This window comes from Protopterus annectens, chromosome 14.part0 (genome assembly GCF_019279795.1).
Source record: "Protopterus annectens isolate FY-2018-M chromosome 14.part0, PAN1.0, whole genome shotgun sequence".
NCBI classification, from domain to species: domain Eukaryota; kingdom Metazoa; phylum Chordata; order Ceratodontiformes; family Protopteridae; genus Protopterus; species Protopterus annectens.
Genome location: NC_056748.1, coordinates 604,291,139 through 604,313,944, shown reverse-complemented (window position 1 = coordinate 604,313,944; position 22,806 = coordinate 604,291,139). Strand labels below are relative to the sequence as shown.

Here is a 22,806-nt window from a genome sequence, read left to right as displayed (position 1 = left end):
TTCTGAATCGCGTATTTCGAACGTCCTCATCCCCGGGGGGTATAGTCGCGCTATTTAAAATGAACTAAAAAATAAAAAAAGCGTCACTAACACATACCTCAACTATTCCCTATTCTGACTCAAATGTTTGCTCTGTACCTATTAACCCCTCCTAAACCTGGTGACCCGAGAAGAAAAGTGGCGACGCTGAGTTACATTAACGAGAAAATAACTATATTTGTTTCTTCAGAAAACGGATTTTAATGTAATTTACATTGTTATTCGGACAGTATCTCCAGTTAATATAACCTTAAATATTTTTGGAATTATCGTCAGATATGGCAATGAACCGATACCTTTTCATATCCGCCCTTTCGACAAAGATAATATAGCAGTCGATTCCATAACACGTCATGACGACATGGAGGAGGGTTGCTTCTTTTGTTTCCTGTGTGAAATGAATACTTCCATGACAGGAAGTAACAGGAAGTAGCATTTCAATCAAAATATTAAGATCGAAGTAGTTTATGTTGACATAAGTCAAATGCGTAATGTAAATGTTTACAGACGTGAGAGTCTTAGGTTGTTCTATCATGGAGTTTCGTCTGCAGACGTTGCGAGAGCTGACCGATTTTACTGAGAGTTGCAGACAGACATTAGACAATGTTTTTACTACACTTGGCTGGAAAGAAGATTACCACAAGTTTAGACATGTTGCTCAGGTATTATGCATCTCTGTTTATATTGCTTTCCAGTACTTGTGATGGTTCGTTTCGCGTTAATTTGTGTAGAAAACTGTTTCCAGGCTGTGAGCATCTTCATGATTAGACAACAGGTTTGGGAAGTGTTTGAAAGGCTTTCGCTTGCTGCATTTCTAACATCAGTTGTTTAATTTGCTTTTATTATTAGAAACATTTTTTTATCAGATGCCCTTATGTTGCTGTATATCTGTTTCGTCACTTGTGTGACTAAACTGTGCTTTAGCTATGTTGTGGTGTTTTTTTTTTTCTCTCATTGGAACTTAACTGAAAAAAGGACTTCCCAGACGGGCATTCGTGGTTGTTTAATAAACAAAATTATTGATTGCTTGTTGAAAGTCTCGTACAGATTCGAGCTTTTTGTGGAAGTGTGGCTTTCGTCTGTAGTAATAGGAAATGAAAACATTTACAGTTGTTTATATGTGAGTGTATGTGTGCATACTATGCATATGTAGGTTCATAGGTAAGTACAAGGTTAGCGGTTCATTTCATAGGTAAGTACGTTAGCTGCCGTTGCCGGCCATTTTACGCCTAGCCACATTCCCTTTTTGTACTCAAGTAATGTATCCATTGGGTTGTAAACTGGCCTTACCCATTCCCCTGGTTGATAAAAAATAATATAGTATCTCATTGTGAATAACTGGGATCATCCATAGTTAAGTTGAGAAGACCATGGGAGGGATAAAACATTTAGGAGCTGCATCCGTCTGTTAGTAGTACAGGGGGCAGTCTTGGGGTAAATTTTTCTGTTTCCTATTCATAGAGCTAAGTTGTTAGTAGTACAGGGGGCAGTCTTGGGGTAATTTTTTCTGTTTCCCATTCATAGAGCTAAGTTGTGCTTGAAAATGGACAGATGTGAACTTTGTTTTTATGTGGATGGGGAGTATGTTCTTATAGCAGTGGTGGCATCCTGTACGAAATCTCTCTCCAAACTCTTCTGATGATGATGCAGAAGAGGTCTAAGTCCCTAGACTAAGTATTTCTGATGCCATTAGACTTGCTGATGTGCAATACATCCTTCGGTAATGGATTGGAGGATTATTTGTATGCCAAAAACAGGTAATCTGTTGGCAGTCTGTAGGATAGTGACAGGGCTTTGAGTCAGTATATGTGATATGTGTTGTTTAGGCCTTTTATACTCTTAATAATGTATCTCTGTGGGCGTTCCAGTTGTTGCATGTGTCTAGAAAAGATACGTGCCAGAGTAACATTATATTCAATGACTGGCCTAATGAAGGCTGAGTGAAAGGGACAATGACATCCCTAGAGCTGGACGCAATCCTTTTGTTTATAAGCTGTGCAGTATAGAAGTACTTTCTTGCAACGTTGTACACATGTTGGGCAAAAGTTAGGTCATTGTCCACAAACGTTATCAAATCTTGCACAACTGGGTCAACTCCTCTGGGTGTATTGTCAATGTGGTAGTTTCCTGGGGGTAGGTGACTTCCGAAAAAGAAACAGTAAAGCATTTTTTGGCATTTAATTTCGGACTATTATTTTGAAACCAGTTATTTAAGACGGACCTTCGTGAAGGATTCGATGACTGCTCCTGGTGTGCAGCCATCTGCAAACTTAGTCAGGTAGAGCCCCTTGGTAGTGGTTTTACTTAAGAAAAGTAGATGCCAAACAGGAGAGATCCCGGCACAGAACTATCTTTGTGGAGGTAACTTCCCCTGTTTTATCTGTCTCTTCTGTGCAGTTCAGCAGGTGATGCATGGTTTTATTCCTGGTTTCTTTAGATTTTCTCCTATGCATGAGTGAGGAATTGCATCAGAAGTTTCCAGGTTGAGGTATGCTGTGTAATGTTTTGCCTTCATCCATCCATTGCTTTGCTGACCTTTTCAAAAAAATCCACCAGGTTGAGTAATAATAACCTGCCCTTAACAATTCCAAAAAGAGGTGGGTCTAGTGTTGGAGGTTCATTATGTTCTCCTTTATTAATTCCATGATAAGTCTTTCCATGGCTTTGCATATGAGGCTGGTCAAACTTATAGGTGCATTGTAAATCACAGAACCAGGAATGACACAGTAATAACTGACAAAAATCATCTGGAACACTCACAAATAGTATAAAACGGTGCTTAAAAGTGAAGCCAAGCTTGAACAAGGATTAGTAGGTTTGTTGTCATAAAAAAAAAAAAATCCAGGTTTCATCCAATCCAAGTGGACTTCATCAGAACTCAGATACAAAATACAAAATACTGTCAGACTTTTTTTTTTTTTTGCCAAAAAAAATTTAAATTTTTTTAGTGCAAGTACCTAAAACTAAATGAATAATCAATTCATTATAACATATTAAACAATAGTATACTCAAATATAAGTACTTTAAAATATCATCTGACTATTTGAACTTATGTTATCAAACATTTGTAAATTATAATGTCTAACATCACATTACAAATTTTATACAAATATAAATTGAAAAAATAATAAAGTAAAAGTATGTAAAAAAACTTGTAAAAGTCTCCGTCCTATATCTATGTTAATAGAAATTACCCTAGTTGTAATAAAGGCTTAATTGAAATGTGTTCATTTGAGTCCTGGCTCTCTTGTGGCATCTGTTAATATTTGCCATACACTTTCCTTCTTACCAAGGAGAGCTTTTGTGTCACCCCCCCCCCGCAAGCGTAAAACAACTTGGTCAATTATGGCAAACCTATATGTGTGTTCGTCCCCTCTTAGATCTATATGCTTATACAATGCGTTGTTCATATCTTTGACTCTGATATCAGTTTCCTGAACTATCATTCAGTCTTACCTATGTAGTAAGCAGGGCATGACATACACTTGGCTAAGTAAATAACAAATTTGCTATTACAGTTGCCCTGCCTAAAATGAACATAAGTCCGATTAATGTCTTCCAGCCTCATCCCTTTCATTTCTAATGTAACCGAGCATTGTATACAAAATCCGCATTTCCTAGTAAATTTGCATACCTTATTTCCATTTGTAAGAGTGAGAGCTTTTTCTAAGTATTTCTTTAAATTAGTTCCCATTTTATTAACAAACACGGGACCATCTCCTAAAATACATTTGACTTCTTGGTCCACTGGTAGGATATTCCTTTTTTTTTCTCACAATGTCTTTGATGTAATTCACATATGGTGAAAATTGAAGGACACATGCTCAATTGTATACCTGGTTATGGGGTATTTCACCTCTTCCAACGTTAATAGCTGTCCCTATACCCAACAAAGGAGGATATGTGTTACCCCATTCGTTAACTACATATTTCATAACATCATTTAATACTGATAGTGGGTAGCCCTTACAAACAAACATTGATTTGATGTAATTAATCTCTTTCACTCTCACAATCAGAAGTCATACGGGGTGCCCTAATACATTGTCCTTTGTATATATTTTTTAACATATGTCTGGGATGATTGCTGGTATACTCCAAATAACTGTTGGAGAATCTTTCCTGTGAATTCTTGACTGAAACCCTTCACTGGCATGGCAAATATAAGTATCCAAGTAAGCGATACCATCAGGACTGTATTGATGTGAGAACTTCAAAAAATCGTTGGTATCATTCAGAAATTCAATAAAAGGCTCAATTTCTTTCCTCTGGTCCGTCCCACAAAATAAATGTCATCCAAAACTCTTGAATAGTAGGTGACATATTTGTAATAACTACTACTGAATAATTTTTGTTGTCTCCCATTCCAACATAACAAGATTCGCAAATATGGGGGCACAAGATGCCCCCATCGCTACCCTTGGTTTGTCTAAAGTTTTCTCCTTTAAAATATATGTAATTATGATCTAAAACCATGGTCATCATATCCATTATAAGACCTATCCTGTCCCAGTCCATGTTAGAATACTTCATCACACTGTTGCAAAAGTCTTCCAATCCCTGCTGTTTAGGTATGCAGGAAGACAAATCGATAACGTCTGTAGTGATAAATATTAAATCTTTTTTCCATATGTTTGAAAGTTAAATTAGCCAAAAAAATCCATGAATCTTTAATCATGTGAGGAATATTTGCATATATGGGTTTAACCCATCTCTCAGTAACCACACCTAGAGGGTAGGTTTTTGATTTACTGCCAGACACTGTCAGACGGAAAGGAGGATCCCTAAAATTCTTATGTAGTTTTGGAATGCCCACTATTATAGCTAATGTGGGATGATCAACTTTTAGATAATTGTATATATCAATATTTATATGATTGTCCAACATATATTCTTCCAAACTCAAATCAATACATTTGTATCCAATGTTGATTTCATTGATGGATACTGTTTCATAATTACCAGTCTCATATAAGATTTTGTACATCTCATTAATGTAATCTAAAGAGTTATATATAACTACTCCTCCACCCTTGCCTGGTTTCATAACTCGAATATCATTATTATTATTAGTCAAATCCACTAAACCTTGTCTTTCTCCTATAGTTAAATTATCATTAAGTGCCCAATTTTTAATTTTCCTATTCATATTATAAATATTTTGGGTCACTAGTTTTTCAAAATTAGCCACATTGGGATAGGTGGGTGGAATAAATGTACTCTTCTTTTTTATAAGACCTTTTCCTGAAAGGGGGTATTATTTTTAAAATATAAAGCCAAGTTTATTCTCCTACAATATCATTTGGTTTCTATTATTGTGTCTACCAGATTACACTAGAGATATATTTCATTCCTTTTGATAATAACATAAAATGTTCTTGTTTAATATCAAAACTAGTGTAATTGTAAATCTTAAAGTCCTTATAACTTTTCACTATACTCTCACTATTCACCCTTGTATCACGTACACTTGAATCTTGAGTGTGAGCTTCACCCACTAGTAATAGTTCCTCTGATAAGTAATTTTCCAATCTTGGTACTGTCCCTTCCATTTCCAGTCCTTGTTCCATTGCTTTGGGGCTGGATAATGTCTGCCCCCCTGAAAATTTGTTGCTTTCTCTCTCTAAATCCCTCTTACCGCACTTGTCCTATCTTTGTCCTCATAATAACCATAGGCATCCCTTTTCCATAAATATGCCTGATTATTTTTGTATTGTTCCATATTTTTCTTCATTTTCTTACTTTTTTTTATTAAAAATCCCCCTTGCCTTAGTGTCCGCTAACTTGTATTGTTTTTCATATATCTTTTGCCATTGTGGAAACACTAAATCACTAACAATATTATTGTTAAGCTTCTCAACCTCTGCCAACATCCTACATAATTTTTCATCGTTTTTCTTAATGAGCATTTTCATAAAACTAAATCCTAAACTGTTAAAGTATTAAAATCCTGTGTTGTTTGTTGATCGAGGTGAATCCCCATAGGTACTTTGAAAAAATGCAAAGCCATGGGCACTATACCCAGTGCAATACATTTCGTTAAATATGCATTATCAATCTTAATACCTTTTATAGTCAATAGATTTTACCTAATGTATAAATCATGTCCTTTAAAGTCCCTTTGTTAACATTATTGTGTTCACTTTTGTAAGCAGCTTGCTCACATAATGAAAAGTCAAATTCTTTAATTTAAAAATCAGTCTAGTTGATTGACATTATTCCCAACTTTAGTACCAGTGACCACACTCCTGCCACTAGGACTAGATGAATTAATAACAGTACCTTTTGAATTGCCTGAAGTTTTTTTTTAGCAATCGTTGAATAAGTCTTTGTTGCCATCGGGCGCTTAAGACGAGTTCCAATACGTTCTGATTCGTCCTCAGTGTTAAATAGAGAAAAATCAAAGGTGAATTCATTGTCTGACCCAGCACTCCTACTACTGGTATCATCCTGAATGATGAAATGTTCGGACATTGATGTTAACAGTCCCCCATTATTGGTTCCTTGTCCATTGGGTATTTCACCCTGTGTTGAAACAGATTGATACACGCTATCTGGTCTGTGTACGGACGTACCTCCTTGCATGCTCATACTTTTATGCTGCATCTGGCCAAACAAATCTACCAATCGAGAAACCTCCGCTTTCAAGGAAACAACCTCAGTTTGTAGCTTAATCAACTCATCCCTGTCCAATGAAGCCGTAGACAAATCACTAGCACTCTCCATAACAACCGACCGTTGTAAATCACAGAACCAGCAACGACACCATAATAACTGACAAAAATCAGCTGGAACACTCACAAATAGTATAAAACGGTGCTTAAAAGTGAAGCCAAGCTTGAACAAGGATAAAGATGTTTATTGTCATAAAAAAGTCTCCAGGTTAAGCGCTTTCATCCACATAAAGTGGACTTCATCAGAACACTAATGCAAAATACTGTCTGACTTTTATAGTCGTCTTGGCGCCAGAACTAATACAAAATTTTAAAGTGCAAGTGCCTATTACTAAATGAATACTCAATTCATTAATACATATTAAACATAGTAATCTTACAATTTTGCAATGTTTTTAATAAGTTCAAATAGATGATATTTTACAGTACTTATATTTGAGTATACTATGTTTAATATGTATTAATGAATTGAGTGTTCATTTAGTATTAGGCACTTGCACTTTAAAATTTTGTATTAGTTCTGGTGCCAAAAAGACTGTAAAAGTCTGACAGTATTTTGTATTAGTGTTCTGATGAGGTCCACTTTACGTGGATGAAAGCGCTTAACCTGGAGATTTTTTATGACAATAAACTTCTTTATCCTTGTTCAAAACTTCTGGGTCTTTGGAAGGTCCTTCCTTATGCAGGGGAATGACTGTAGCTGTTCTCCATTCACTTGGTACAAAAACTGTATGGAGGGTAAGACTGAACAGTGTTAGGTGTCTGACTAAACTGTGCTACATGCTGTTTAGATGCATCTAGGGATATTGTTAGGACCCATCGATGCAGTATTTCTCACTTTTGATGGCACTTTTAGGACCTGATCTTGTGTGTTAACTGGACCTGAACCAGTTTGAGGTATATTTTGAGGGACAGATGGAGGGTAGAGAGGGGTAAAATTAGAGCTAAATTTAGCAGCCAGTATGTTAGCTACATCTTCAGCCTCAGTCTAGGTAACATTGTTCACAATCAGCTCAACACATTGCTGTGTTGTGCTTTTGAGATTACAAACATAACTAAAAAAATGCCTTGTGATTGTCTTTGTCATGAGTAGTTACTTTAGCCTTAAACTTGGTATTTGGTGGATTTTATTGAGTTTTTGAGTTATTTCAGTAATGAGTTCTCTAACATTCTGGGAATTACACTCATTACTTTTGTTCTAAATTATTTTTCTATAATAAAATCTTTTTGATATTATGGTTTCACCAAGTGGGTTTGCTTCTGGGGTTTACCCGGCAGTTGGTCCTGTGGGGTACAGCTTCATCATTGCAACTGTTTACATGCTGGTATAGTGTTGTGGTGCACATTTCTGTGTGTTCGGTGGAGTTAACTGGGTATGGTGGGGATTTGCCAATGTATCACTTAGGAGTATGTATTTTGTCTTAAAGAAGTTTCTGAAGGTACCTTTGGTGGAAGGGATCTCTGGTTTCAGTTTTATTTCTGAGATTGCTTTACAGTAAAACCTAACAGGTGGTGAAGATACGCAAAGGATGATGCAGGATGCTCCCATATTAGTAAGGACAAAATCCAAGATGTTATTCTCCGTAGTGGGTACTCTAATTGTTCCAGGGCATTTATATTGACAAAGACCAGGAATCTCTGTTTTTGTGCACTAGTGGTGGTGTAGGTTCCCTGGACTAAAGTTGGATAATTTAGATCACCTAGGAAAATGGTATTGTTTAATACTGAGAGATTGTAGTTCCTGTAGCTAAGCAGTGTGGTGGCCTTTGTCATAGAGGGAGTTATGTAGCTCGCTAATATGTGGTATGTGACCTTTTTGATGGTTATTTGGGCATGAAGAAGCTGTCGTGCAACATGCTACTTTACCAGCCCTCATGTGAGTCTGTTGTGAATGTAGACTGGTACACCTCTACCTTTTTTTCCCTTCCTGTGCAGTAGCTAATCTAAGTTATAGCCTTGTGCATTTGGAGTTTTTCCGCTATTTTAAACTATGTAATAAACATAAAATGTTGCTATGTGTGTGCATGTATATATCCACACACACACACACACACACACACAATTTTAATATGTATATAATATTATATGTAATGTAGTTGTCCTCTTTGCAATCCTATCGTGATAGGAATTCATGTGCTATGTGAAGAAACCTGTTTAGTTAAGTTTTCAGGGGTTTGAGCCATTCTCATTGCTTGCATAACTTTAAAAAGAAGTTTACTTGTTTGATGGCGATTAAGTGAAACATAGCATTGATTGGCTGTGCTAAGAATTAGCATTGATTGGCTGTGCTAAGAATTAGCATTGATTGGCTGTGCTAAGAATTAGGACAAAAGCCCATAATAGGGGCACTTTTAAATAATAACCTTTTGCACTTAAATACTTTTTTTCTTTTAAATTTCTGTTACTAAGTAGTTTCTATCTATAACCTGCCCCTTAAATTTATCTGTTTCTACTTTCTACTTACCTTGTTCAAAAGCACCGTTTTTGACAGTTTGTCATCTGAATATTTAAAGCTGACTTTGTATGCTGTTATTTATTCCGTTAGAATAATAGAATATATAAGGTAGCTGGGCCATTTGGCTTTTGCAGCTTGCTTAGTACCCACCCTTAAACCCTACCTTCTTTTCCAAGGAGCAGTAGATCAGTCACGCAGGAAAGAATTTATGAATACCTGTCCAACTGGCTAATTCTTTCTTAAAGGAAAATGGTATGTTACATTGCTTGAAATGGTATGTTACATTGCTTGATCTAGAGTGCATGTTTTTTTTTCCTTCCAGAGAAGAGGTAGCTGATTTGTGAAAAATCTCTCTCTCCATTATGGTTTTTTTTTGTTTTGTTTTTTTTTATTGCTGAAGCAGGTTCAGATGTCTTTCTAGAATATACCTGGCTGTTTTGTTTGTGGCGAAATAAGGGATCTTGGATTGCTGGATCCCTAATGGTCTAGAAGTCAAGGCACAGATCACTCAGTCTGTAAAACACTGAAATTAATGATGAGATCTTCCGCCTCTCTTGATAGCTCGTATGTTTTAATCATTGATTTTTCTTTTTTTTGTGAGGAACCTTTGATGTCTAATTGCTTGATATGTTAAGGTACATCCCAGAAGGGGTGTTATATTTTATGATGAGCCTGATCGGTACAGAATATAGATGGAATCATATTTTATGATGAGCTTGATCGGTACAGAATATAGATGGAGTCAGGACTTCTTCAGAACTAGAAGAAATGTCCTTTTGAGTTTTCTGTGTCAGATAGAAGGATTTCTGACCACTGTTAAAACATAATGGATGATAGAGAGAAAGTTATCTACCAATGTCTGTCATCATCAATCACCCATTCCAGGAATGTCATTTTCTCTTTCCTTGGTAAACTGCTGCTGCATTCCATTACATAAAGGTGGGTCATTCTGTGTCCTCAAAAAATGTTTCTCAGCTGCTATTTTGTTACCTGTCTCTGGGGTGATTGAAGCATATGTACTTGGTCAGTATTTTTCTTGGTCTCCGCATCATTTCAGAGTTTCCGTGTGTTTTTTGTCCAAGTCCTAAAACTGACTCAGCTGTTTTTATATTACCGCATTTCCTTCATTGTGCCAGTGTAGGGCAGTGACATTTAATATAGTCAGCCACTCAATTCTTTTTCATGATCTTTGTGTTACCTCTCCATTTATTACCATTTGTTGTTTTTCGTGGTTGCCTTAACAATAGGAACCAGATTGTGAGATGAGCGAAATGTACATCAGAGACCCTTTCTAGATTGATCCCCATGGAACAGTTACTGGCTCTGTCATCTTCGCTATTTTGTAAAGATATAACCAGGTTTGTTTGTAGACAACTCCACTTTGATGAAATACAGTGCAACTGCAAAAGCTGTTTCTGTTATATCCAGACTTGGCTATCGTAACCACGAAAGCAGTATTTTATTTCTATGCTGTATCATAACATTTCTCTGAAGTCTTTGCACAATGTCTGTACTAAAGACGGTATTGTTCTGGAAATTGTTCCCACTAAAGTACTAAGTGTGTTTTTTTTTTAATCGGCCCCTAAAGTTTAATGTCAGAAGGGGTATCTAACTGACTGGTAGAATATCCCTAGTAGAATCATTTTCTCCCTTATGTGACATAATGTGCATCATGCCTGCTAATTAATACCCCCATTTCCTCAGTTCTCTACCCTAGACATTGCTTTTATGGGGAAGTCAAGTTTGACTCAGGACATGCTTTGAAAACTCTCTACTGTGTCTCACTAAAGGCTGCGCAGGGGCTGGATTTTTTTTCAGCTTCTTCACATACTTTAACTAAAGCTTGCTTTAATCCATTTGGCATCAGCATGAGATGTTTATCTGTTGTAGTATTTGAGTGGGAAGTTCCAGTTTGCCATCTTCTCGTATTTTTTAATTTGCAGCCAGCTACTTTATTTCAAATCACCATGCTGCTGCCTTACTTTCAGCTGCAGTCTCCAAAATGATAGATTATTAATCTTGTGAAAAATTTCTTTTCAAAGACTTCTTTTGTGAAAGCCCCCCCCCCCCCCCCATATATTTCAAAATTATCTGGTAAATGTTCCATAGGTAATATTTGACCTTCCCCTTTTCTCTGGCTGTTTCTCATTTATTGCAGTGCGCTTGCTTTACTTCTTTTCTAACATGGCAGTGTTCTACGTTTCTGCTAAATGCTTGCACGAATACAAGAATTGCTAACTGTTCACAATGTTTGACTGGAATTTCATCATATGCATGCTTTATATTTTATGCATTTTGTACATAAGAATTGATCTGATGTTGTAAATCTTTGTTTATTCATTACCATTAGGACCTTTGTTCCATCCTCGGAACCGATACGGCTGTTTCCAAGCTCGCGCCGGCCAAAAACTCTCAGCTAAGACCTACCCATAATGCACCTCTCCTAGTTACTTCAGATCTCGTTTGCCCCATTCCTAGTCAGACGTGCTAGCCATCTCTCTCAAAGCTAAGTAGAAAATTGTTAATTTTAAGACCGTTTCTCTTCAAAATTATTTAATTTTTAGTCAAGTTAGCCTTTTCTCACTGTCGCTTATAACCTAGGCCTATTTCCTACCCTTTTCCTTGGTAATTTAATTTTTTACCTTTTATAGGTACTGTCCTCTCTCCTGTCTTTGACAAGCCTTTCCTTTTTACTAGTGGTATTTTTTTAAAATAACATCATTGGTATTTTCTCCCTTAATTTTTCTATAGGATAGTCTTGTTGCCTTACTATGTCAGACAAAGCTAAGTTGGGATTTAAACAGTGTGACAAGTGTGGACGTAAGATGCCTAACTCAGATACATATGTTTGTTGTGTCTACTGTTTGGGCATGGATCATATTAAAGCTGACTGACATCTGTGCTAGTTTTAGTAATTCTACACTAGCAGAATGTAAAAAATAAACTTATCTTAAAAGGATTACTCAAGACACCTTTTTCAGAGGCTTTATCTGGGTCGGAGGTCTCACCCCCTCCAAAAACAAAAAACATGAGGACAAACTGAGTCGCTTGGTTCCTGCATCTCTGTCAGTTACAGAACCGATCGGCTCCGTGCCTTGCCGGGGCCCTCGGCACAGACCTCTTTGGCATCAGGCTCTGTGTCTTCTCCCTTGGTGCCATCCATGATATTCACCCCTATTTCGGTTCCGACCCCGGCACCACTGATTTTGGTGCTGTCCTTGAATCTGACATCGGCTCTGATGACTGTACCTGCTTCGCCACCATCCCCAGCCATGGTGCCGACAGTTTCTTCAGCTCTATCCGCTCCAAAACTTGAATACCTGCCAAGGACAAGATACTTCCACTCCGGTGCATACTGTCTTGGTTCCGACAGCAGTGTTTTCCCTGTCGGCATTGTCCACCCTTGCTGCATTGGCTCCGGTGGAACTGATGCTCTCCCGAAGCAGTGCTTGGACCATCTGTACCTTGGTACCTAGCCCGGCACCTATTTTCTCGCTGGCGCCGTATATGTCCATGGCTCCGGCTTCCATTTCTCTCAAGACTCCTCACGGCGAGGTGTGACCCCAGTTCGAGGTTGTCCCTCCCAGTTCCAGACTCCCATCCCTCCTCAGGTGGGCCTGCTGTACAGGTAGTGGACTAGTGTAAGAGGAAGCACCTTGATTCACCGGAGGAATCTATCACTGAAGACACTGATTGCGATGAGGGGGAAGGGTCCCCACAGTCTTCCCCAGATGACACCTCATTCGGAGATATTCTCAAAATCCTTAAGCAGCGGGGAGACTGGAAGTCCTGTAACCCTTCTTCTGAGGAATCTGTGTTCTTGCAGGTCTTCCATGCCCAGTCATCTACTTCCTGGGCGACTAACAAGGTCATCTGCCAGTGGAAAGTCATTGTGCAGTGTGTCTGGAAGGCCCCGGATAATGTAGAACCTGTCCCTCAGAGGCCAGAGAAAACATTTTATCTACACCTGAAGACCAGCCCCACTTGTCGTAGCAGTTGACAGTTGATTCTATGGTCGTGGCGGCGGCCACCAAGAGGGAACTGGCAGAAGATAGTTTCACCATCCATCCTCCAAACAGTCCTGGACCATGGACAGACTAGGGAAATGGACCTGTGCTTCAGTGCCATTCACCATTCAGTCTCTGTAGTATCTGGCATACTTTACACACCTCCAAAGAGACCTAATTTCCGAAATGTCTCCCTCTTTGGTGGGGTACTGCCTGATGAGGTTCGTGATACTGTCGCCTCACAGCTAGTTATCCTTGAATCCTTCTCAAACTCCTGGATGCGTTTGATATCTCACTCCACTGAGGGGGCAGCTCGAGCTGCCACATCAGGTGTTGTCATGAGACATAATGCTTGGATGCGGCTGTGTGACTTTGCAGACCCCTTTAAATTTTCCTTTGTCAATGCACTTGTCGACGAATCTACACTTTTTGGACTCAAAGTACGAGACACACTTACACGTAGTGAGAAAGATGGAAAGACCTTGTCTGCTGTGGGCATACGCCTTTTCAACCCCTAGAGGTCCTACTCCAGGAACCAGATGAGAGGAAAAATGTGGTTCAAGAAATCCCAAGGACCTTTTCGTGAAACTCGTGATGAACAATCCCCACAGGGCAGAGGGGGCAACTCGTATGGAAGAAGTCCCTTTTGGGGTAGAGGGGGTCCGCTTAACCAGGGCACTAGAGATTCTTTCTCTGGCAGACCCTACCAGTGCTCCTGAGCAGCGGTCTGATTGCTTTCCTCCGGAAGCAGTCGGGGGGGGGGGGGGGGGTCATTTTTCTCTGCGTCTACCAGCCTGGCATCTTATTACTACCGATATTTGGATGCAGAGAATAATATCCAGAGGCTACCAAATACCATTCGATGCAACTCCTATCCCCGATGTACCACCCAATCAGAGAGAATTAGCAGCCTTAGAAATTGAAAAGCTGCCAAGGAAAAGTCATCCAACCAGTACCACCAGACCAGACAGGATCCAGGTTTTACTGGAGGTTCTTTTTAGTGCCAAAAAAGACAGGGGACTGGAGATCAATCCTGGCTCTCAACCTGTTGAACAAATTTATCAAACTTTTTCAAAATTTCCAGATGGTCATGATACAGTCCATTCTACCCTTCCTATGGGGGGATAACCGGATGTGCTGTATAGACCTCCAGGACGCGTACTACCACATAAAGATGTTTCTCTGCTCCTGGCTGGGAGCCATTCACTACCAGTTCAGGGCACTGCCATTCGGTCTCTTGACAGCCCCTCGCGTGTTCACCAAATGTATGGCAGTTGTGGTAGCTCATCTTAGATTACAAGGATTTTAGGTGTTTCCGTATCTAGACTATTGACTCCTTACCGCTCCGACCAGGAATCTTCTTAAGGTCTCACTCTCCGCTTGGGGATTACAATCAACAAGGACAAATCTCAGTGTCTCCAACGAAGACACTGGAATTCATTGAAGCAGTCTTCGACGCAACATCCTGTCAAGTTTCTCTCCACCCTCGCAGGTTTTCGAACATAAGTCACCAAATCCAAGACCTTCTTCCTCAGACCTATGTACCAGCACATCTAGTACTGCAACTCTTAGGCTCCATGGCGGCTGCCATTACATTGGTACCACTGGCGAGACTGCACATGAGAATCCTACAGTGACTCCTTTCTGCACAATGGTCGTTGCTGATTTACCCACTCGACCAAGTTACGTCTTTCAAACTGTTGCAAGGAAGAAATGTTATGTGGATGAACCCACAAACAAATCTTTGGTGTCGACCGTACTGTCTTCCCCAGCTTACGGCCACGGTGACCACAGACACTTCCCTGTTAGGGTGGGGGGGGCATTTCCAGGGAAAGACTGTCCAAGGCACCTGGTCCCCCATGGAGGCCAATTTGCACATAAATGTCCTGGAACTGAGGGCAGTTCTCCTAGCATTGCAAGCATTCCATGCATCCCTACCCTCAGGTACCATTGCAGTTCAATCAGACATGTCAGTCATCTGGTATATCAACAAGCAAGGCGGAACCAGGTCTTGCCCCCTGTGTCGGGAAGTCATGAGGATTTGGCACTGGGCGATAGCTTTCAACCGCTTCCTTATAGCAACACATATTCCTGGGAGTTCAACCTTATTGCGGACAATCTGAGCAGGAACATCCTGATGCCTCACGAGTGGTCCCTCAACCCTGTAACAGCGGATTGGCTCTCCCAATGCTGGGGCAAGACTTGCTGCGACCTGTTTGCTTCCTCCCCTAAACTACAAATGCAGAAGCTACCTTGCCCTGATTTCCCCCCCCCCCCTCAGGGGGGAACCACTGAGGGATGCTCTAATGTACAATTGGCCACTGGGTCTTCCCTATGGCCTCATCTGATTCACAGTCTGTGGATCCTGGATCATTCCCAAGGCCTGTTATCTCATCCTCCGGGACTGATTCATCTGAACCTGCACAGTCTCAAGCTCACAGTTTGGTTCCTTCACTTCCAGTGATTGCCAGGCTGCCTGACATCCCATCTCCTTCTGGTTTCACACAAACCTTCCACTAGGAATGTTTATTCTAGTAAATGGACTAGGTTCTCTATTTGGGCTAAAGATCAGAACATAGACCCTTTCTCTATGCCTATTCAAAAGATCCTACAGTACCTGACTACTGTTTTGCACGCAGGAGCATCAGCTTTGATCACTGTACATTTAACAGCTATCGCCTATTTTCATAATCCCGATAATTCAATTGTCACACCGCCTATGCAACTCTTTTTTGAAAGGAGTATTACATGTCAAGCCTCCCTTAGAACCCTGGGACTTGACTTTGGTATTTCAGTCTCTCACAGGTTCTCCTTTCAAGCCTTTTGATTCATGTGATTTGCAATTTTTGTCATGGAAAACCTTACTTCTAGTAGTACTTACCTCACCAGAAAACGCATCTGAGCTGCAGGCTTTGAGTGTTGAGTCCTTACTTGATCTTCCACGTGGATTGGGTGTCCCTTCGTACTGACCCTTTTTTCTTGCCCAAGGTCATCTATTGACCTGCCGGTTTTCTTCCCTCAGCATTCTAACAGAGGAGGAGTACCTTTTGCACACCCTTGATGTGCATTGGCAGCTTCGTTGTTATTTGGACAGGACTAAATCTTTCAGGAAAACAGATAAATTGTTTGTGGCCTTTGCAGGACCCAGATTGGGTAAACCTGTTTCCAAAGTGACTTTATCCTCCTGGTTTAGAAACGTCATTACCTTTATCTACCAACAGAATACGCTATCCTTGCCTTCTGGTAGAATGAGCCTTTATTCTGGATCTATGGCTACTTCTATAGCATTTCATTCTAGAGCCTCTATGGCTGCTCCACTTGGGCAAGACCTCATGCCTTTATATCTCATTACAAATTGGATTTGGCCTCCAGAGGACGGGCAACTTTTTGTTCTATGGTGCTCAGGAATATCCTTCTTTAGGGCCACCCAGGACTCGAGTAGCTGGGGACTCTGTCTTAATGGTAATGAATAAACAAAGATTTACATCATCAGGTAAAGAAGTTATGCTTACCATAACGTTCCACATGTATTGTAGATCTTTGTTCATTCATAACTTCCCGCCCTCCTTCCCCTTGCCTGGACTCCTGGTGGACTTTAGGAACTCCTGGTTAGGGTATTTGCTCAGGCAGAGCCTGCTATTTTTTTTCTCTTACTACATCTATTATCTAAGGGTGGGCAAACTTGATCTTGGGAGGGGCATTATGGGTGGGTCTTAGCTTAGAGTTTTTGGCTGGGGCGAGCTTCGAAACGGCCATATCGGTTCCGAGGATGGAACCGAGGTCCTAATGGTAATGAATGAACAAAGATTTACAACACAAATGGAACGTTATGGTAAGACATAACTTCTTTTTATCACATACGTTGTATGTTAGAAAAATTGTGTTGCATAAATTTCACTTTATTTTTATATCTGTACAGGATGTTTGTTTTTAGAAATGCTGTTGTACTGTATTTAATGTGGCACTTGTCTCCTTGGGCCTATAATGGAAATGGGTTCTGATTCTTCCATGAGACACGCATCACACATTCTAGTTTGTATTTTTCAGAGTTAACAGACATAAGTAATATACTGTTTATGGGTTAATCAGGGTGTTTTTTTTTTTTTTTTAGTTGTCCACTTGCTTTCAGAATATAACCAACAGCACAACTGTAGGCATTGCATGTTTCTGGACAGCATTACCTGTCCAATACTCAGTTAAAAAATGTTGCAAAAAAACATTGTTTAAAGAAACCAAGAAACTACAGTTGGACATATATTCTAATCAAAAGATATTTTGACGAACTATGTAAACCACAGGGTTTGTGATTGGCATAATGGTTAAGGTATTTACCTCACAAACGCAAGGTACAAAGTTTGATTCTCACCTTTGAAAAGAAAATTGGCTAGAATTAAAATGGCCCACAAAAGTAGCTGGCAAAGTACTTACTTGCCTGTGAACCGTACACCATGTAAAATATACCAAAATGTTTTAAAAAATTATTCTGAGGCATGTTATTTTAGAAAATTAGTTTTACAACTCTTACACTGTGGTATACATGATATATGCTTGGCTGTACCCATAAATGTTTGGGTGTGATTGAAGTCTGTAATGATGGAAAGTACTAATCCAAATAAACTTTCTTTGAAGAAGATCAACTAAAGGTGAATTTTTTTTTTCTTAAAGTTGTTGAAGCTTCTACTGATTCAAGAACCTTTTTTAAAGGGAGTAAAATATTTTCATGTTGAGCTTATAGCAAGAAGCAAGGGTTCATTTTCAACAGAAATCCAGAAGCACTCTAGATCTAATCCCTTTGCCTTTTATATTTAGTGCTTAACTCTCACTATTGCTACTAAAAAATCCCGCAATTTTATGAGAAGCAGAGCAAACATTGAAGATAAAATCAGGAAGTTGTGATGTGAGAGCCCCTCACTAACGCTCTTAAAGAGAAACCTTGAGTGGATGGGAAACAGAAAATTTACCCTGGGGATCACTGCAGTGGCTCTGCTGGACAGAGGCACAGGGAACTAATGGTTCTGCTGGACAGAGGCACAGGGACCTAATCTAAGGGGGCGGCGAAAGCCAACACATTCTGGCTAGGCTTATACATGCCCTCGGGCAGATAGCCTAGTACTTACCTATGAACCTGTGGTGTGAGCTGGTTCAGATACCATCTTTAGTCATGACCATGGATGTATTTAGGATTAAGGATGATCAGATGCAATTTTGTTTCTGGCCAGCAGATGGCATTAAAATATTGAAAGCCTTCATATAAAGGCTGCTTGGTAGATGGCTGTTTCTTTCCTGTGCGGCAGTACTTCATTGTTTAAATACAGAATAGCTTCACATACTAAATATATTTATATTGTTTACTTAAGTTGAAGTTTTTTTTTTTTTTTTTAATCAGATGTTATTGCAACATAATTTCAGCTATTAAGTGCGTGTCCCACAAATCTTGGGTAAATATTGCACAACCTTCATAGGTTCATACTAGGCTATCTGCCCTAGGGCATTTATAAGCCTAGCCAGAGTGTGTTTGGCTTTCGCCACCCATTTTAAATGAATTTTGCTATGCCCTTTTTCTAGTTTTAGTGTATTGTGCCTCTGTCTAACAGTGACACATAAGTGATACGCCACCCATTTTAAATTAATTTTGCTATACCCTTTTTCTAGGTTAGTGTATTGTGCCTCTGTCTAACAGTGACACATAAGTGATACCCGGGGTAAAACTACGATCTCCAATACACTCATCAAGATTTCTCTTGAAGAGAGTCAGTGAGGGACTCTGCCTAACCTGGACTGGGATTTTATTCCAGAGTGAAGGGAGCCTTTGGGTTATGAATCGTCCCTCCAGCATGTCCTATTTATTTTAGTGCTGAGGTTCAAGTCTCTCGAGCGCGTAGCTCGATGGGATTTGGATTTTCTGAGGTGCAGCATGTCCATTTATTCCGGGTTGGACATGGCTTTATACGTCAGGCACAGATTGCCTCTGAGCAGGGTAGAGCTGGAGTTTCTTTAACCGGGCAGCATATGGCATCTGTTTGAGCCCTTTGATCCTCTTGGTGAGGTACTTTTGGGGTCTTTCCAGTTGCTGCAGGTGTCTGGTAAGGTACATCCCAAAAGGGGCATTGTACTCAATTATGGGCCTGATGAGGGATGAGTAAAGAGGCACGATGACCTCCCCTGATCTAGATGTGAATCCCTTCATGATTAGGTGGGTTATATAAAATGTTTTTCTAACTACTTTGGCCACGTGGTTGTCAAATGAGAGATTGCTATCAACTTGGGTCCCCAGGTCCCTAATTACTTCTTCCGTACTTAATGGATTGCCACCTATGTGGTAATTTGTGGGCACTTTAGTTTTTGCCAAAGGGGCTGACTATACACTTTTTGGCGTTTAGCTTGAGGCCATGGCTCTGGCACCAGTTGTCTGTTTCTATGAGGCCCTTTTGGAGGATGCTTGTGTCGGCTGGAGAGTCGATTATGGCACCCAGTTTGCAGTCATCTGCGAACTTGGTCAGCCACAGTCCTTCCGTGTTGGCCTGTACCTCCGAGAAATATATACCGAACAAGAGAGGTCCCAGGGCTGAGCCTTGTGGGACGCCACTTGTAACTGGTTTGGAGTCTGACATGGCTCCAGCAATTCTAACCATGTGGGTTCTGTCCTTGAGCCAGTTTGCAACCCATCTAGTGACATAGGGGTTTATATTTAAGCTGGTGAGCTTATCTATAATGCCTGAGTGGGGTATTGTATCGAAGGCTTTTGCGAGGTCCAGGTAGGCTGCGTGGACCACCTTCCCCTAGTCAGTGGCCTTAGTGACTGTTTCAAAGAAATCAACCAGGTTTAAGAGGCAGGATCTGCCCTTAAAGCCGAACTGGGTAGGATCCAGTGTCTGTAGGTCCACAATATCTTTATTTATGAGGTCCATGATGATCCTTTCCATAGCTTTGCAGACCAAGCTAGTCAGGCTTATGGGGCGATAGTTTCCAGGATCCGTTGAGGCACCACCTTTATGGAGAGGGACCACTGTTGCTGTACGCCACTCTTTGGGTACATATCCTGTAGTAAGGCTGAGATTGAACAGTAGTTTAGTTTTATGTTTGGGTTTAGCTCTTCTTGGAGACACAGCCCGGGACACTGTCTGGTCCCATTGATGCTGTGTTTTTTGCTTTGGAGAAGGCGGCTCTTATCTGAGCATCTGAGATGTCAGTGGGGCAGCACTCTGCTGGGATAGATATTTTCCCTTTTGGTGGGGAGGGGGGGGGGGAGAAGTTTGCACTGAACCTGTCAGCTAGGATGTTGGTAATGTCTGTGGGTTTGGTGTATTTTTTGTCATTTTTGACTAATTCTGAGCATATCTGGGAAATTCCCACCCAGGTTCCTAACGTAACTAAAGAAAGCCTTGTGATTATCCTTAGTGTCCTGTGCAATTTTTCTCTGGCCTTTAGACGATTTTATGAGTGCCCATAGTTTTTTGCTAATACTGATCTGAGATGCCTTCCCTTTTTGGGATTTTGCTCTATCATATAGTAGCTTCCTCCTTCTATTGTGTAGTTTGTTTATGGCTGGGGTCCACTAGACAGGACGTCTGCCTTTGGAGGATGCATTCCTGAAGGTGTTCATAGAATGCGTTTATAAAGGATTCTGCGGTCTGGGCCGTATTTTCCACAGGCCCGGGGGCTTTGAAGGATTCCACCTCGGTTTTGAGGTGTGTGAAATTTGCTTTAGAGAAGTTTTTCACTGTGGTTTTCTGGGCAGGGGGTGGGGTCGGGATGTGAATATCCAGTGAGATTAGTTTATGGTCTGATCTCACCAGTGAGGGATACACTTCTGGACTGGAGCACAGAGTCCCCATGTTGGTGATGATCAGGTCCAGTATGTTTTCCCCTCTTGTGGGAGTGTTAACAAGTTGTTCCATAGCATTTGAGTTTATAAATTCTAGGAACCTTTGGGCTAGGGTGTTGGAGCTAGAGTAATGCTCCCAGTCTATGTTTGGGTAGCTGAAGTCGCCCAATATAATGGTGTTTGGAGAGACCTTCATATTTTCCAGTGTTCTCAAGGAAGGCCGAGTGGGGTTCCTGGGTTTGGGAGGGTGGTCTGTAGCAGACTATAAACTGGAAGGCAGTTTTACCCACTGTTAGTTGCACATGGATAGTCTCTGATACTTCGTGCTGTGCCACCAACCTGGAGGTGTGGGTATCTTTGACGAATATTGATACTCCTCCCTCCTTTTGTGGTTCGGTCCAAGTTTTGAAGCCGGAAAGCATGGTATGAGGTATAACATGGTAGTGCTGGGGTGCTCTCGGGAGCCTTGAACCAGGTTTCTGTTACTGCGCAGATATCTATGTTCTCCATGCTAAGGAGAGTTTTGAGTGCATGCATCTTGAGGTTTAGACTTCTGGCATTGAGTAGCATTACTCTTAGTTTTTTATCCCTTGTGATACCTATGGAGGTGGGTTTGTCTTTTGAGCCTTACCTAAAAAGGCACTGTGGGGGTGGCAAGAGCCTTTGCCAATATCCGAAAGCCCAGGGGTGACAGGTGCAAGCTGTCCCTAGCGAAGCATCGTGGCTTGTCAAGCATGTCATCCCAGGCTGACGGGCATTGGATCCCCTTTGAATGACACCAATACTTAAGCCAGTTGTTGAAATTGATCATCTTGTCTTCATATTGTGGCATCATTCTTGGTGAGGGTAAGATACTACTCAAGGTCAGGGTCATACTGGCCTGGGCTACATGCTCAGAGAGCTCCTCTATGTCTCTTTTCATGTAGTCCAGGGAGGTACGTCTCAGGTCATTCACACCAGCATGGACAATGACTGAGTCATATTTGTACTTGCCTTGGAGTGACCTGAGTGCTTGTGTTATGTGGTGGATCCTAGCGCCCGACAGGCAGCTCACTGTGACCTTCTCCTTGTTCAGCCTGGTGAGCGGGACGTCAGTGTGCCTGATGATAGTCACTTATTACAAGTGTATCAGGTGTGTTGTTTAGCCTTAAGGGCTGTGACTGTTCGGCACACTGGCTTTGTGAGCTATGTGTTGCACGTGTTTTGTTTTGGGGTAGCGGTTGCTTTGGTGTCTGCTTTGGCGGTCTCTGCTGCTTAGGCAGATTTTTATTTAGAGCCTCCGAGTATGTTTTTGTGTGTTTGTGTTTGTGTTTGGTTTGCTGTCGTGGTAGGTCTTTGTGAGACTGGAATTGTCGTGAGTGTGGTTTCCTTCTCCTCCTGACTGGTTACGCCAGTACTGAGTTGAGAGAGCTTAGCCTCCAGTTTGGCTATATGGTTGCATCTCTCACATGTGTTGGAATTTGTTGGGAGGAGGAGAGGGTTGTCTGTGTACATGAGGCAGTTGTAACATTGCCTCAAGATTCCCAGATTCACCAGCTGGACCGGAGAGGAGATTGACAACTGACCTTTGGACATGCTAGAATAGTATTGGGAATTCCTTTATAATTGAAAAAAAGGGCCAGTGGGGAACAAGGTACTCAAGGGGAGTTTGTGAGGGTGTAGTGCTTTTAATTTTTTAGTGCTGACTTATATAATTGCTTTAGTGAGCAAGAGCCAGGCTTTAGAGTAGGAATAGGGTGTTTTAGTATGAGAACTAGATCAGTTCTAAGGGAAAAATTGAAGAGCAGATTTTGTGGAGCCGAGAG

The 22,806-nt window shown here is 40.7% G+C and overlaps 1 protein-coding gene across 1 annotated transcript in view; it reads left to right on the top strand.

Moving 5' to 3' along the window:
- Window positions 1–420: 420 nt before the first annotated feature.
- The window catches only part of SNRNP48 (small nuclear ribonucleoprotein U11/U12 subunit 48), a 693,998-nt gene continuing 671,612 nt past the window's right edge, over window positions 421–22,806 (top strand). The window contains exon 1 of the mRNA XM_044056352.1: window positions 421–701. Coding sequence (XP_043912287.1) covers window positions 537–701 — 165 coding nt within the window. The 5' untranslated portion in view covers window positions 421–536. The remainder of the gene's footprint in view (window positions 702–22,806) is intronic.